This window comes from Schistocerca serialis, chromosome 9 (assembly GCF_023864345.2).
Source record: "Schistocerca serialis cubense isolate TAMUIC-IGC-003099 chromosome 9, iqSchSeri2.2, whole genome shotgun sequence".
Taxonomy (NCBI): Eukaryota; Metazoa; Arthropoda; class Insecta; order Orthoptera; family Acrididae; genus Schistocerca; species Schistocerca serialis.
Genome location: NC_064646.1, coordinates 532,701,575 through 532,718,096, shown reverse-complemented (window position 1 = coordinate 532,718,096; position 16,522 = coordinate 532,701,575). Strand labels below are relative to the sequence as shown.

The 16,522-nt window shown below is 37.0% G+C and overlaps 1 protein-coding gene across 6 annotated transcripts in view; it reads right to left on the bottom strand.

The window, feature by feature from the left end:
* Positions 1 to 16,522, bottom strand: part of LOC126418889 (molybdenum cofactor biosynthesis protein 1-like) — a 330,883-nt gene that overhangs the window by 285,841 nt on the left and 28,520 nt on the right. For 4 of the 6 annotated variants that reach the window (XR_007575903.1, XM_050085897.1, XM_050085895.1 and 1 more), the window contains one exon: positions 3,889 to 4,002. The exons of 1 other annotated variant lie outside the window; for it this stretch is intronic. Coding sequence is in view for 3 of the 5 variants with exons in the window: in XM_050085897.1 (XP_049941854.1) it covers positions 3,889 to 4,002 (114 nt within the window). In the remaining 2 variants the exon portion in view is untranslated. Of the gene's footprint in view, positions 1 to 3,888; positions 4,003 to 11,949; positions 12,021 to 16,522 lie in introns of those variants that run through there. One more of the 6 variants, XR_007575904.1, reaches the window with a different exon arrangement.

Here is a 16,522-nt window from a genome sequence, read left to right as displayed (position 1 = left end):
GAGAGAAGAAGGGGAGGGAGGGAGGGGAGAGGGAAAAAGAGAGGGGGAGAGAGAGAGAGCCCACTTGACACGACACGAGGCAGGAGGAGGGAGCAGCAGGACATAATCTGGACAGGAAACGAATGCTGTAGACAGATGAGAGAAGGGAAAAGGTCAGGTGAGGCAGTGGTAGACAGTTAAATGGAGGTTTAGGCCAAGGGGACTGTACAAGTGCAGGATATGGTGGAGAGACAATTCCCACCTGTGTAGTTATAAGAAACTAGTGCTGCCAGGGAGTATCCAAATGGCTCCCTTAGTGAAATAGTTGTGGGAGTCACCTGTGTTGTGGTGCACAAAATGTTCGCCAACTGGTTGGTCATATTTGCAGTTTGCCATAGTTTGGAGGTAACTATTCATGCGAGTAGATGGTTGATTACTTGTCATGCCCACATAGAACACTGGGTAGTAACTGCAGCATAGCTGACACAAAACATGGTTGCTTTTAAATGTGGCCCTGCCTTTTATTGGCTAGGAAATGCCAGTGAGTGGACTGTGATAGGAGATGGTTAGGTGTGTGGGACATATTTTGCACTGGAGTTAACCACAAGGGAATGACCCATGGGGTGCATTCGCAGTAGGTTTGGAATAGGGACGGATACGGATATTCTGTAAACTGCGTGGGCAGTAGAACACTGCACGATGTGAACAGGATACTGTCTGTCAATAAGGTTTTATCGAGCTAGTCCACAGACAGATCTGCTGTGTCATCTCCTGAAACACCAGTAAACCTGTTAACCAGCCACCGACCAGCACTCCTCTGATCTGCTAGTATCACCTTGGCCTTGAAAAGATCAACAAAAAGCTCAACCACACCCTTCACCAGATTTTCAACTACCTCTCATTACACCCTGAGATGAGGGACATTGTACCTTAAATCATACCCACATCAACCAAAGTAGTGGTTTGCCAAGCACCAGACCAACAGAATATCCTTGCCATACAGCTCCCAATCCTGCACCCCATGGGTCATTTCCTTCTGGTCAACACAGGAGCAAGACACTTCCATACACCAACCCACCATCCACCACCTCGTACTGCAGTCAAGTCATATGCATTGTAATGTTCTGATATAGGCTAGATGAAGTGTATGAGAACTTTAGGGGAGTTTCAGGTGAGACATAGTTTTCGAGCAGTCAGGAGCAAATGCCGAAAGACAAACATCCAGTGATAGCAGGTAGCTGCTTGGGTCAGCACCAAACACTGTCACAGGGAGCACCTAGAAGTGGCGTGGATTTTGGGACTCTTGGAGGATACTTGTAGGAGACTCAAACAATCGAAAAGTCAGGATGGAATGATGACAATATTATGAAAAGGATAATTGCTACTCACCATATAGCAATGATGCTGGGTCAAAGATGTGGACAACAAAACAACTTTGCGACAGTCTTTTTGTTGTGCCTATCTGACTCGGCATCTCCACTATATGGTGAGTAGCAACTATCCTTTCACAATATTATAGGAGACTCAAGGAATTCTAGAGTTTCATAACAATCAATTACTTGATTCCAACTTAACTACTACACTGAAGACCATTTATAAACATAGATGAGAGAGAACAGAAGAAGAATCACCCAGTGCTTCATTAAGTACAAACATTTGAGAGCAACATTAAAAGTGAGAAAACAGACTTAAATTGGACATTACCCAAGGTTGGTGTTGAGCGACACGTAATCCCAACACTCTGACTGAGAAATACTTGGAATACGAAAACCTGAGGCTTTAGAAAGTATTCTGACAGCACAATGTTTCTGCAGCCACCCCACTAACACTACTGGAATGTCACAGTCATTTGCCAGTCTAACATGGGGCTTTTCTCCTTCATGGTGCCTCCAACCAACTCCATTTTGCATCCTTCCCCTTCTTCTTCTCTGCTGGATGACTGCTTCTAGCATTCAGACTAACAAGCTGTACATTTGGTAGCAACAGCATCCAGCTGAAAGCTAAACATCACTGCCCTTCTTAGTACGGTAAGGAACAACAGTGTTTTACATCGCCATGCTTCACCCTGCAGACGCAGGCTTCTATCTCATGAGCAGAGGCCTCTACTTCAGCAGTTTTCTTCATTTTCCCTCTCAATCTAACTTCTGAGAAACTACTGATGCGGCTGTTCTTAGGTATAATGGTCATTCTTGCTGCATGTGCTAAGAAACTGTTTATGATTATCGCCTACTTACAACAACATGTAGATGGTTGTGGAGATACTAATTAGTTCTCTTTATCATGGCTTATACCCTGGGACAGTTGTCCAAGCATTTGCAGTTCGTAAGTTTCTTCCATTACTATTTCCCTAGAGTAACCTAAAAGCTACGATTTACGCTTGTACCTACAGTGTGTCTCTGGTTTCTTGCCTCGGAGCACTCTTGCTGACTCCCAACAGTCTCAAGCTTAACAGTGAATGATTCAATAAGTTGTTAATATATGACAGCATTTCCTTTCCAATGGCCAATGGCCTTGCCACACTGATAATACTGGTTCCCATCAGATGACTGAAGTTAAGTGCTGTCAGGCTTGGCTAGCACTTGGGATGTTGGTAAGCGGGATGCACTCAGCCGTTGAGACAACCACGTAAGGAGCTACTTCATTGAGAAGTAGTAGTTACGGTCACGAAAACTAACAATGGCCAGAACAGCAGTGGGCTGACCACATGCCCCTCCACAACCACATCCCGTGACACCTATAACCTGCTGTGGCAATCACTCGATACCATTTGGGCCCCCCAGGGCCCGTCCAGACAGAGAATTTCCTACCCAATAAAAGGCAAGGTCATGTGCAAAATCCGAAAAGTTATACATCAGCTATGCTGCAATTACTCTGCAGCATGCTATGTGGGCATGACAAGTAACCAATTGTCTACTTGCATGAGTGGCCATCGTCAAACTGTGGCAGTCTGCAAACTTGATCATCCAGTTCCCAAACATGCTGTGTACCACAGCACAAATGACTTCAACAGCTGCTTCAGTAACTGAGCAAATGGATTCCCCTACCAGAATAGTTTCTCCGAACTACATAGGTGGGACTTCCCTCTCCAACACATCCTGCACTCACGCAATTCCTGTGATCTAAACCTCCGTTAATCAGTTCCTCATTACCTTTTCCCTTCTCTCTTCTGTCCTCACCACTCCTTTTCCCTCCAGATCATGTACTGTCTTCTCCCAGCACTCTCCCCCCACCCCCAGAGGTGGCATGCATTCTCTCTCTCCCCCCCCCCCCCCCCCCCTCCTTTCTACCCTTTTCCACCCTTCCTCCTTCCTTCCTGTCTCCCTCTTCATCTCTACCTTCCTCTCCCTCCCTCCCATCCCTTTCAACCCCACTTCCTTTCTCTATCTCTTACAAACTCTACCCTCTGAATTTCTTTTGTCTTGTTGTGCAGACACTGAGTCATCTGTCGAAAGACCTCCTTCACACTATCCTACTAACCCCTCAGTTCTAGTGCATTCTTCTCTCCTCCCTTCCCACCACCATCTGCACAGGCAACTGCTCTCAATAAGCGATAATCAACAGCCAGTCTCACTGCAGGAATGTAGTTGGGTGTCTGTGTGCCTAAATATGTGTACTTTTTCTAGAGAAAGTGTAAGAGCTCGAAAGCTAATATGAATACTGTTTTCTACTGCATGTTTCTATATGCCACACCTCACTCCACTGGTTTCTCTTATATTATACTGTTGTTTAGATCTAGCAAGTACATATTAAAAAGGGTTTGAGCCTATTCCTCGAGCCAATATGACATTTAAAGTTACATGCAGCAGTTTAAATAATAAAATGTGTATTAAATAAAACACTCATACTCAAATGTTTACAAGAAAGTAATCAGTTTATTTTAACTTCGAGTCTCTACTTTACATAACTTACCCCACCATCTATTATGTATAATCCTTTGTCTTTCTTCACAATATTGCAGTGAGACCTTGACACATACATTGATAGGCAATTGATTTCATTATATCGTGCCCTTCCAACTCTGTACTGTAAACAGAATTTCAAACTGTTATCATATCTGTGTTACATGATATGGAGTATGTGAACTTACACTACATCTTACTTGTTGAACATGTTATACTTGTTGGATAATAGATGAGAAGCAAATATGCCTAAAATGATTGGAGTTATAAATAAAGATGTTTTTGGTTAAAATGAAAGCATGTACTGGAGATGTTATGGTAATAAAACAGTGAGACCACATGACCTAGAGAGAGACGTAAACAAATAAGACTTGTTTCTTCTCTGTAACATCTGAGATTTATAACGAGGTGCACATTTATAAGGAACTATTATAACATCTATTATTTTTGCTTATATAAGGTTCCAACTGTTTGAAGAATAAATTATGACTTCTCAATTAGATATTTTAGCTGTTGTTCTTGTTGTTGTTGTTATCTTCATTCTGAAATATGTCACAATTTTGTACAATAATAGAGAAGCAGATGTGCCTAAACAGAATGGAGCTTTAAATGAGGATACATTTGCTGAAAATAAAACCATATTTACAGAACTTGCTAATAGTGATAAAAGGGCAGGATCATGTGACACACAGAGCTATGTAAACAAATACGAACTGTTTCTTCTCTGTAACATTGGGGATTTATATTGTTACAGCTATTATTTTTGCTCATGTATAAGGCTCCCAACTGTTTCAAGAAAATTCCAATTTGACAATTAGGAGCAGCTGCAAAAGTTACAAAGTGTAACATAAAACAAACAAGGTATCTGGCCTTGTAAGTAAGATATGGACATAATGTTGAAGGAAACCACGAGTTTACACAGCACACAACATTGTCTTCACTGATAATGATAAAATATTTTGATAAGCTAGATGTTAAAATAATTAAAATAAACAAATACGCCAGGATGTAAAGATCACAATAAAAAGAAAAAGCTTAGCATTGCGTGAAACTCTCTCTCTCTGTCTTGTAAATTCTTGATTGCCTTCATCATGGTGTCCATATTCTACCTACTAGGTCCAATGGCCTATTTGTTTTTTCTTATACTTCTTAACTTTTGTTGCTGCTGATTGTGAAGTTAGGATTATTTTTTGAAACAATTGGAGCCTTAAGTGAGCAAAAATAATGAGTGCAATAATGGTTCCCTATAAACATCCCCCATGTTATAAGTCCCCGATGTCAATGAGAAGAAACAGTTCTTATTTCTTTACAAATCTCTCGGAGTCACAAGGTCTCACTCTTTTATCCCTACAGCATGTCCTGCAAACACATTCTCATTTTTAGCAAAAACACCCTAATTTAGAATTCCAACCTGTATACATTTGTATGTGTGGCAATGAACATCAGACAAAACAGAGATGAGCTAAGCACACTGAAAAACATTAAAGCATCAGCTTTGAAAGACTGAGAAATCAATCAGGCAAAATACAATTTTAAAAAGAGATCCACAGCAGCTGCATCAACCATAAAAAAAAGAAAAATATAAAGAAAGAAAGAAAGAAAAATAAAGAAAGAAAGAAAGAAAGAAAGAAAAATAAATAAAGAAAGAAAAGATGTGATCTCCGTTTATCACTATTCCCTTGTCTGTTGTCTGAAAACAGAATGCACCCAGTAAAATGTAATGCACTAACTGTAGAGGGAGAACAAGGCTTGTATACAGTAAGCAGATTAAAGTGGATATAGGTTGCAGTGGTAATGCAAAGATGAAGAGGCTTGCACAAGGTGGTCCATGTGGAGAGCTACATCAAGCCAGTCTGAAGATACCATCATCTTCATCAAATCATCATCATTGTCAACAACAATTAAAACATAAAGAGACAGACCAAGGCTACTGTATTTTCTCTGTCTGAGTGTGCAGATGATATTACATCATGGCAGCAGTATATCTACATGCACACCATAAGCTGGGTGTTCCCAAGTTAGATGACAACCAGCATCCATGTGAAAGTGGAAGTGTCTTTTTCATGACAAGTTATGCAGATTATCATCATCTTGCCTTTCGCTGCTGTGGGTGTGTATACATGCCCTGCTACATTGCTGCTCAGGTGAATAAAGAGCTAGTTGTGTTTCACAGGAATGATGTTTTCTGAACTGTGTGTGAATAGGCATAGTGTTGTGGAAAACGGTGGACAGCATACTGCACATGTTTTGCGCCAGTCACATGGAAATTAATAATACGATTTGATTTTTATTGATGCTTTTTACGTGCTTTTTTGCTTCTGGACAATTAAAAACCGATGTGATTGATCCTTTTTATGCGGTTTTTGGCTTCAGGACAGTTAAAAAAACGATGTGACTGATACTTTTTATGTGGTTTTATGCCTCAGAACAATTAAAAACCAATGTGAGTGATGCTTTTTATGCGGTTTTGACCTCAGGACATTAAAAATCGATTTTTCCCATCTTATGTGATATGACCTTGCCATGGTGGATGGGCTTACTTAACTAACAGTATCAAAACTGTACACCCATGCACACTGAGTAGTACAGTTTGTTTAAAGTCAAACATACACCTTAGGTATCGTTGTATGATTCATCCTTCATTTTTAGTCGATCACTATTAAATCATGATGCTTACAGCGCCCTCTTTTGCTACATTTTGTAACTATTTGTTTTTCTTCTGCCATACGTTTTCCCCCTTCTCCGATAATATTCCATATCAATTTGAAGTTATTCTGACCAGTGGTGTTATTTCTATAGTGGTTTGAAAGTTGAACTTTAATTATAATGTTTCTGTATTTTTAATTATTTCTAGTTCATATTCCACATCATGGTCTCTATCCCATCTCCTTGGATTATCATTAACATAAAATTAGGTAGAAGCAGAAAGTGTGAAAAAGCTATCTATGATGTTAATGTTACTTAACACAAATTTAATCTTTCATTTTGTTGTCACAATGCTACAAAGGCCAGTTCCCCTGCCCTTGGTAATCAGAAGTCCATACCTGGCTCTAAAGCTGGGTTTCTACTGGCATGAATTTCTTACAAGTAGATCCCCTGCTACCACTCCCATAATTCAACATACGTGTGGAAACATGCAATTTGCATGTTGTTATACCAACTTACACCTAACTTTTGAAAGTTAAGTGGCGTTCTACCTCCTCCACCATCATCCACAAGTTTCAGCAACTATGATTAGTGGATCTGCTCTCATTCTACTCTGATTCATTCAACAGCACAGATCTAGAATCGTTTGTTTATTTACGTGAAAAGTTAGCGTCATACCAAAATAATGTGCTTGCTCTTCAACTAAGTAAATGAATACCTTCTAAAGTGACAAAATATTCTTAAACTATGTGACAGGGACATCTTTTTAACATTCAACAACTCTTTATAATCATTTATTTGTATCAGAGTAACATATCATCTTTCAAAGCGACGAAATGATTAAACAGTATCGTTACTGGCAGAATGGACTTGTCGAAGTTCATATTACAGCAGAACACTCAATACTGTAAAGGTATTTTTTATTTCAGTATAGTGATAATAAGGTCTTGCTTTAGTCATTGAGTGTAAGTATTATGGTGAAATAGAAGTTTATTTTTAACTTTAGAGAATTAAAACTACTCTTGTCCATCATTAAAATCCTATGCAAATATGACAGTGTTCATATTGGCGCTGTTACTGAGTGATTACTTTTCTCCACAGCTTTATAAATTCTGATTACAAAATAAGTGCTGCACCAGTGAAACAAACATATACAAATATTGCAGTGACATCAGTTTGCCAGATGTTTCAGTGTTACTTCTAATTTAATGTGAGGTGGCATGACAGCTTGCATACGTGTACTAGATCTTGCTACAGAGCCACAAATATAGCTCAAAAAAGATTTCAAAATTGATGTTACTCATTCAAAAATGATTTTAAAATGAATGCTGTCTCAAGCAGATAACTTCCTCATTAGCATACTGGATGTTCCCAAGTGATTGCTACAAGATGTTCACTTCCATACCCAACTTTAATAAAAAAATATGACCTTTTAAGTCGAAAAAACTTTTTGAGTATCCCATTCATCAAAAAACAAAGTTCATTGTATATTTTATTTTTAGTTTCAGAAATGTTGATGTGCGAAATCAGATGATTGTTTTTATACACACTGTTTATAATTCACTAGGTCTCAGTGTGGTTTCAGGCCCCAATGGTTCATATTCAAAGATGTGAAAATGTTATTTCTTTCGTGCAAGCTTCTTTTGAATCAAAAACATCTACTGAAGGCACTCTAGCTGATCTGAGTAATGTATTTGATTTAGTAAACTGGAGATACCAAGGCATTATGGCATCCACGACTTGGAACCTTTGCCTAAGGATCAATTCTTCAGTCACTGTCATTTGCAATGTTTGTTAATGATCTTCAGAGTAATTTGTCATGTATATCTGTACATGATGCAGATGACACAATGACTGCAAATTCTGGAAAAGATGTGAACAAACTGAAACTACAAAACGGTGAGTCCTTCAAGTTATCAAATACTTGGTTTAATGCCAATGAATATCTGGAAAACTACTTGGCATGTAGATTGTATTTTATTGGTCCTGTTGTCTACATAGCAGCTTATGCATAAGACATTGGACAAGTCAAGTTATAAATATACAGGCTGAAAGTAATTTCAAGGCATACATATTTAAGCTTACAATAATACACTTTACACACAAGTATTTATATAACACATTTCATAAATTTAAATATTCTTCAATGGAATAAAAGCAGTGATGCTGTAAATATGACTTTAGAGATTTTCCAAATGTATTGACCTCAGTGATAGCTTTTATGTTTTCAGGAAGTTTGTTATAAAGCTTAACTCCCATGTGAAAAGTACCTTTTTGGCACAGTGCTGTGCTGATTTGAGTCATATGTAAGTTCCTGTTTTGTCTGGTAAAGTGCTCATGTATATCACAGTTTTTTTGTAGCCTCTGGTCCTTGCCTATTACATTTAATTTAAAGAACAAAAGGGTTTCCATAATGTATACACACGGTAATGAGGGAATACCAGATTTCTTAAACAGGGGTTTACAAGAGTCTCTAGGCTTGCACCCAAACAAGATTCTAATGGCCCTTTTTTGTAGTTTAAAAGTGCTATTAGCTATTTTAGAGTTTCCCCAGAAGGTGACCTCATATCTAAGACGAGAATGAAAATACGCATGATATGCATTCAATACTGTTTTCTCACTACAGCATGATTTTAATGAACAAAGAAGATAACATGTTTTGCTCAGTTCAGCATTGAGACATTCAATATGCTTATTCCATCTGATGTTACTCTGCAGCCAAAGTCCTAAGAATTTGGTTTCAGTACTGTTACCAACTGGTTCGTCATTGATAGAGACTGATGGGATAAACATGTCCTTGTTAGGAACATTGTGGAATTTTAGAGCAACGGTTTTCTTACTGTTTATTACAAGCTGATTACTCTCTGCCCAGCTGCTAAGTTGTTTCGTGACCGTGTTTACTGTCTGCTGTAACTGTTCATCGTCGTCTCCTTTTAGTAGAATCGTGGTGTCATCTGCAAATATGATTGATTTGTGTGCATCAATATTTAAGCTTAGATCATTTATGTACAGAAGAAACAGAAGGGGTCCCAATACGGATCCTTGGGGTACACCACATTTTATTTGTTTATAGTCAGATAAGTGATTAGATACAGTTTTTAGTTCAATATTTGTGTGCTTGACGCACACTGCCTGCATACGATTTGTCAGGAAGGAACTGATCCACTTGTTGGACAGACCTCGAATACCATATCTTTCTAGCTTTGATAGCAGAATTTTATGGTCCACCATGTCAAAAGCTTTTGACAAGTCAATAAAGATTCCTATTGTTTCCTGTTTTTTGTCCATCAGGTTTAGGATGGAATTGATGCACTCATAGACAGCAGTTGTCGTTGACCTCTTATTTCTGAATCCATGTTGTTCATTACATAGGATGCTGTTTTTATTTATAAATTTCATAAGTTTCTCATACATAACTTTTTCCAGCACTTTAGAGATGCAGGAGGAAATTGTGATGGGTCTGTAGTTATTTACATTGTCTTTATCCCCTTTTTTATATACAGGAATAACTTTTGATGTTTTTAACACATCAGGGAAAGTGCCTGCCTGAAGTGAGCAGTCGCATAAATGTGTGAGTACTTCAATTAGGTTTGATGCGCTCTTCTTTAACATTGTTGCAGGTATACCATCAATACCTGCCGATTTGGAATTTTTTAGTCCTTTTATTGCTTTAGCTACTTCATCTTGTGAAACAGAACTGATGTACATTGATCCTCTACATGTACTTATTTTATATTCATTTGCCTGGATGCTGTTAAAGTTTGATTGTAACATTTTTTCAGCAACACCTGTGAAAAAGTTGTTAAATGTGTTAGCTACTTCTAAGGGGTTTGTTACTTTTTTATTTTTATGTGATAGTGTTATATTTTTCCAAGGTTGTCTGTATTCTCCACATTCTTTTTTTTATAACACTCCACATAGCCTTTGATTTATTAGCTGAATTATAAATGATTTCATCATTATGCATTATTTTTGCTGCTTTTATTACTTTTCTTAATATTGTGGAGTATTTTTTATAGTATGCGCGTACTACAGGTGAGGAATTTTTCGAGTTACATATTTCATGAAGTAGTCTTTTGTTCTGGCATGAAACCCTTATTCCCTTTGTGATCCAGCTGTTTGTTCTAGAGTTTCCCCGTATGGTTAATGTTTTCAGTGGGAATGCAAGTTCAAAGAAATGGGTTAATGTATCAATGAAAGTGTCGAATTTTTCATTTATATCGTTCATTTTGTACACTCCTAGCCATTTTTCTTTCTGTAATAAGTTGTTGAAGTAGTTCACATTATGCTGATTATAGCTTCGATATGCTGTTCTAAAAGACATGTTGTTAATAATACTGCCTTGTACTTTTATGCTTAATATTTGAGCAAGATGATCACTAAAACCTGCATTGAAAATTTTTAGTGAGGTGTTGTGTAAACTCTTCTTTACTAGAAACTGATCAAGAGCTGTTTGACAAGTTTCTGATACTCGGGTAGCTGCTTTTACTTTAGCCTTTAAATTGTAGGACGTTGCAAGGTTCAAGATGGTCTCCCTATTTCCACTATTCGTGAGGAAGTCAATATTGAAGTCACCACAGATTATCAATTCACATTCCATTTTATTTACTTTATTTAGCAATGACTCCATTTTGTTTAAGAAAAGTTCAAAATTCCCGGACGGTGATCGGTAAACTGTAGCAATAACCAGGTTGAAGTGAGTAATTTTTATAGCTGCAATTTCATAATCCTTTTCGACATTTGCCCTAGTTAAGTCAGGTAGTGTAATAAAATCTACATTATCCTTTGTGTAAATTGCTACCCCACCCTGTTTGCTGTTTTTCCTGCAATAGTAAGCAGCCAAGACAAATTTGTTTATTTTCGTATTCTGGATTAATTCTGGGTTAAGCCAGTGCTCTGAAATGCATAACACTGAGATATCATTAAGTTCATGTGTTAATAGAACATTAATTTCATCGATCTTATTACGCAGGGATTGCACATTATGGTGATAAATTTTTAGTTCGGGCGTATTCACGATTTGGTAATTGGCAATCATATTTACAGCATCACATACCTCTAGTTTAAATTAGGAACGTCAGCAGCGTTGTATTTTCGTTCTTCTTTCTTGTTTATTTTGTTTTCCTCGCTGTTGGGAGGATGTTCAGGAAGCTGATAAATTGTTCTATCCCTTACAAGTCTTTCTTTGATTATTTCACTAACACGATCACAAACAAATCTTTTCCCATCATAGTTCAAATGCATTCCATGCTTCGTGTGCAGATTTCCATGTAGCTTGCTTATATCCAGTACATCGCACTTAGTGTATTGAGAACACAGTTTCCTTATTTTAATGTTTGTTTTCCGAATTTCTTTGTTTACGCAATGTATATGGATGCAGATTTTATCTGTTGCGTAAACTACATAAATGTCTTTCTGAAAAACTGTACCTTTGTTCATATTGTGCATTCTTTCACTTTTATATAAGATTTGGTTTTGTTGGGTGGGGTGATTCTCCTGGAGAAAAAAAAATGTAGCAGAAGTAGAGCATTAGCTGTTTCCATAACTGAAACATCTTGTGGGCCTTATTCCAAACAGTAAATTGTATTAATAGTTACATGTCTCTTCATACACAGTTGTCCCTTGCTTTAAAAGAAAACCACCACCAGTATAGCCTAAGGCAGCTTGTGCACAAACATAATACTTATCAAATATTAAAAACAGATACATAAACAACTAGAGAAAACGCAGTGTAGTTACAAGTGTCTAGTTACAAGACGTTTTAGTATATTACCTTCATAGGTACCACAGGTCTCACTAAAGTGGCTGAAAGAGAAGGTCTATCTTAAACTAGAAGAATATGAGAATTGTGTAGAGGTTGATCTTAATTAATAATTAATTAACAAAGTTTACAGCTTCCATCACCTGAGGAGGTGCAGTGGGGAATTAGTCCACATTAAAGAAGAATTACATGATTGTCAGAACACTCAATAAAGAAGTAGATCAGAAATTGAAATAATGGCCGTAATCTAAACATACTGTCTCACAAAAGGGAAAACACTTCATCCTGACAACTCATTGAAGAGCCCAGACTACTTCTGTGCTGTAAATCTGAATAAGAAAAATAAACAGAAACCCAGGAAAAAATAACGATTATGAAGGGGGTTTCATCGAAAAATATTGTTGTTGTTGTTCTTAACTATGTGACCAATAGTTGAGATTACAGTAGCACACGAGCCATTACCAGCAATTCAATAAAGAAACTTTGGAATACCTGCTTGGTTGATGAGTAATTATTAAAGCCATCAACTCTGCTGTTGAAGAATGAGTGGGAAGATCGTCAATCACAATTTCTAAGGATTAAAACTGTTTCATTGGTTCCACAACTATGTCATAGAATTGAGAAGCAATGGAGTCCACCTGGCACAGTGATCCAGCTCGCCATCAGTGTCCGCTACACATCATGCTGCACAGCAACTGTGGTGAGCTGTACTTAATTCATACTACTTTTTTGTGACAGTAGTACCTACTGTGAAATAATTTAAAAGTGTCTACATCCAAAAACAGAGACGTTGAACGAAATATATATACACCAGCTTGACAGTTCATGGGGTCGCGGGTAAATATTCAAATGGTCATTTCTTTTGTTATGTAGTTATGAATAAGCACTTAAATTTTGTGTGCATGCTTTACACCTTCCTTTGATATTTACAAGAGCCTGGAAACTACTTTTGCAGTCTGGCAGAAAGTAGTGGAGAACATACTGAGCATAATTTCCAGTCTGCAAGTCCAGATTCCTCTTTATGCTCACTGAAAGAAAATATGCCTCTTTGCTGTTTACTCAGCAGGATCAGGAACTACGGCTATTAGTAAAACTTTTGAGTTTTAACTGATTGCTATATTCTGTAAAAGTTCACATGTACAAAATATAATAATATCCCTGATAATAATAATAATAATAATAATAATAATGGTAACGACACTGCTAGCCAACTAGAAAATGATTTAAATCCAAATAGAGGTGTTTTGCAGGATATGCTTCCTGCAACCACCCTAGAAGGAAAACAAAGACAGGAGATGAGATGGTCAGATGAAGTTAATCGACACCTCATGTTCTGTTATTACCAAGCAACAAACCTAGGAACCAACACAACTGGATACAGATCACAAGTATACACAACATTTATTACCGGATACCCAGAATTAAAATTTTTAACAGAACAACGACTAGCTGATCAGATCCGTGTAATAATAAAAAATAACAGGATACCCCAGTCAGAATTAGAAAACATCAAACAACAAGTACAACAAATACTGGAACAAAATAATGTGCAATCAGAAGAAGAAGAAAATACAGTAATGGACTCAAACATCCCAGAGCAAACAAACAAAGAACAACACGCACCAATTAAAAAATCAGAGGAAAACGAAATCTTAAGACAGCCACCAGAACAAGCACAAATAGAACACGAAGTGACACAGATGTTAGATATAGAAGAAAAATTTCAGCTAACATATATAGAATACAAAGACACAAATACAGACATTAGACCATTCTTGCATAGATCACCAAATAACCCACAAGTCGAAACAACAATAAAAACTATCAACACAATCATACACAACAAAATAAATGAAAACATAACTATGGAAGAGTTACAACTACTGGTTTATATAGGAGCACTCACTACACTAAATATACACACTAGGCAGAGATCAGAACCAACCAACACACAGAAGAAACCCACAAAACCAGCATGGCAACACAGGCTACAGATCAAAATAGAAAAACTGAGAAAAGACATCGGACAGCTAACACAATTTATAAGAAATGAAATCTCGGAAAAAAAAACGAAAAAGGTTAGGTAAAATCTCACAACAAGAAGCGACAGAGCAATTAGACGAAAAGAAGCAGAAATTACAAGCATTAGCCAAACGACTCAGAAGATACAAAAAAAGTGAAAATAGAAGGAAACAAAACCAAACATTCAACACAAACCAAAAGAAATGTTACCAGACAATAGATAACACACACATTAAAATAAACAATCCACCAAACATAACAGACATGGAACACTTCTGGAGCAACATATGGTCAAACCCGGTACAACATAACAGGCATGCATGATGGATACAAGCAGAAACAGACACATACAAGATGATACCACAAATGCCTGAAATGATAATTTTGCAACATGAAGTCACACAAGCAATTAATTCTACTCACAATTGGAAAGCCCCTGGAAATAATAAAATAGCAAATTTCTGGTTAAAGAAGTTCACCTCAACACATTCACATCTAACTCAATTATTTAACAGTTACATTGCAGACCCATACACATTCCCTGATACAGTTACACACGGAATAACATATCTGAAACCTAAAGATCAAGCAGACACAGCGAACCCAGCTAAATATCGCCCCATAACATGCCTACCAACAATATACAAAATATTAACTTCAGTCATTAAACAGAAATTAATGACACATACAACACAGAACAAAATTATTAATGAACAAAAAGGCTGTTGCAAAGGAGCACGAGGATGTAAAGAGCAACTGATAATAGATGCAGAGGTGACATATCAAGCTAAAACTAAACAAAGGTCGCTACACTACGCATACATTGATTACCAAAAAGCTTTTGATAGTGTACCCCATTCATGGTTACTACAAATATTGGAAATATACAAAGTAGATCCTAAATTGATACAGTTCCTAAACATGGTAATGAAAAATTGGAAAACCACACTTAATATCCAAACAAATTCAAATAATATCACATCACAGCCAATACAGATTAAGCGTGGAATATACCAAGGAGACTCATTAAGTCCTTTCTGGTTCTGCCTTGCTCTAAACCCACTATCCAACATGCTAAATAATACAAATTATGGATACAATATTACTGGAACATACCCACACAAAATCACACATTTGCTATACATGGATGATCTAAAACTACTGGCAGCAACAAATCAACAACTCAACCAATTACTAAAGATAACAGAAGGATTCAGCAATGATATAAGTATGACTTTTGGAACAGACAAATGTAAGAAAAATAGCATAGTCAAGGGAAAACACACTAAACAAGAAGATTACATATTGGATAACCACAGCGACTGCATAGAAGCGATGGAAAAAACGGATGCCTATAAATATCTAGGATACAGACAAAAAATAGGAATAGATAATACAAATATTAAAGAAGAACTAAAAGAAAAATATAGACAAAGACTAACAAAAATACTGAAAACAGAATTGACAGCAAGAAACAAGACAAAAGCTATAAATACTTATGCCATACCAATATTGACCTACTCATTTGGAGTAGTGAAATGGAGTAACACAGGCCTAGAAGCACTCAATACACTTACACGATCACAATGCCACAAATATAGAATACATCACATACATTCAGCAACAGAAAGATTCACATTAAGCAGAAAGGAAGGAGGAAGGGGATTTATCGACATAAAAAACCTACATTATGGACAGGTAGACAATTTAAGAAATTTCTTCCTAGAACGAGCAGAAACTAGCAAAATACACAAGGCAATCACTCATATAAATACATCGGCTACACCACTGCAATTTCATAACCACTTCTACAACCCTTTAGATCACATAACATCAACAGATACGAAGAAAGTAAATTGGAAAAAGAAAACACATCATGGCAAGCACCCGTATCATCTAACACAGCCACACATCGATCAAGACGCATCCAACACATAGCTAAGAAAAGGCAATATATATACAGTGAGACAGAAGGATTCATGATTGCAATACAGGATCAAACAATAAACACCAGGTATTACAGCAAGCATATTATTAAAGATCCCAATACCACAACGGATAAATGCAGACTTTGTAAACAACAAATAGAAACAGTAGATCACATCACAAGCGGATGTACAATACTAGCAAATAAAGAATACCCCAGAAGACATGACAATGTCGCAAAAATAATACATCAACAGCTTGCATTACAACATAAACTTTTAAAACAACA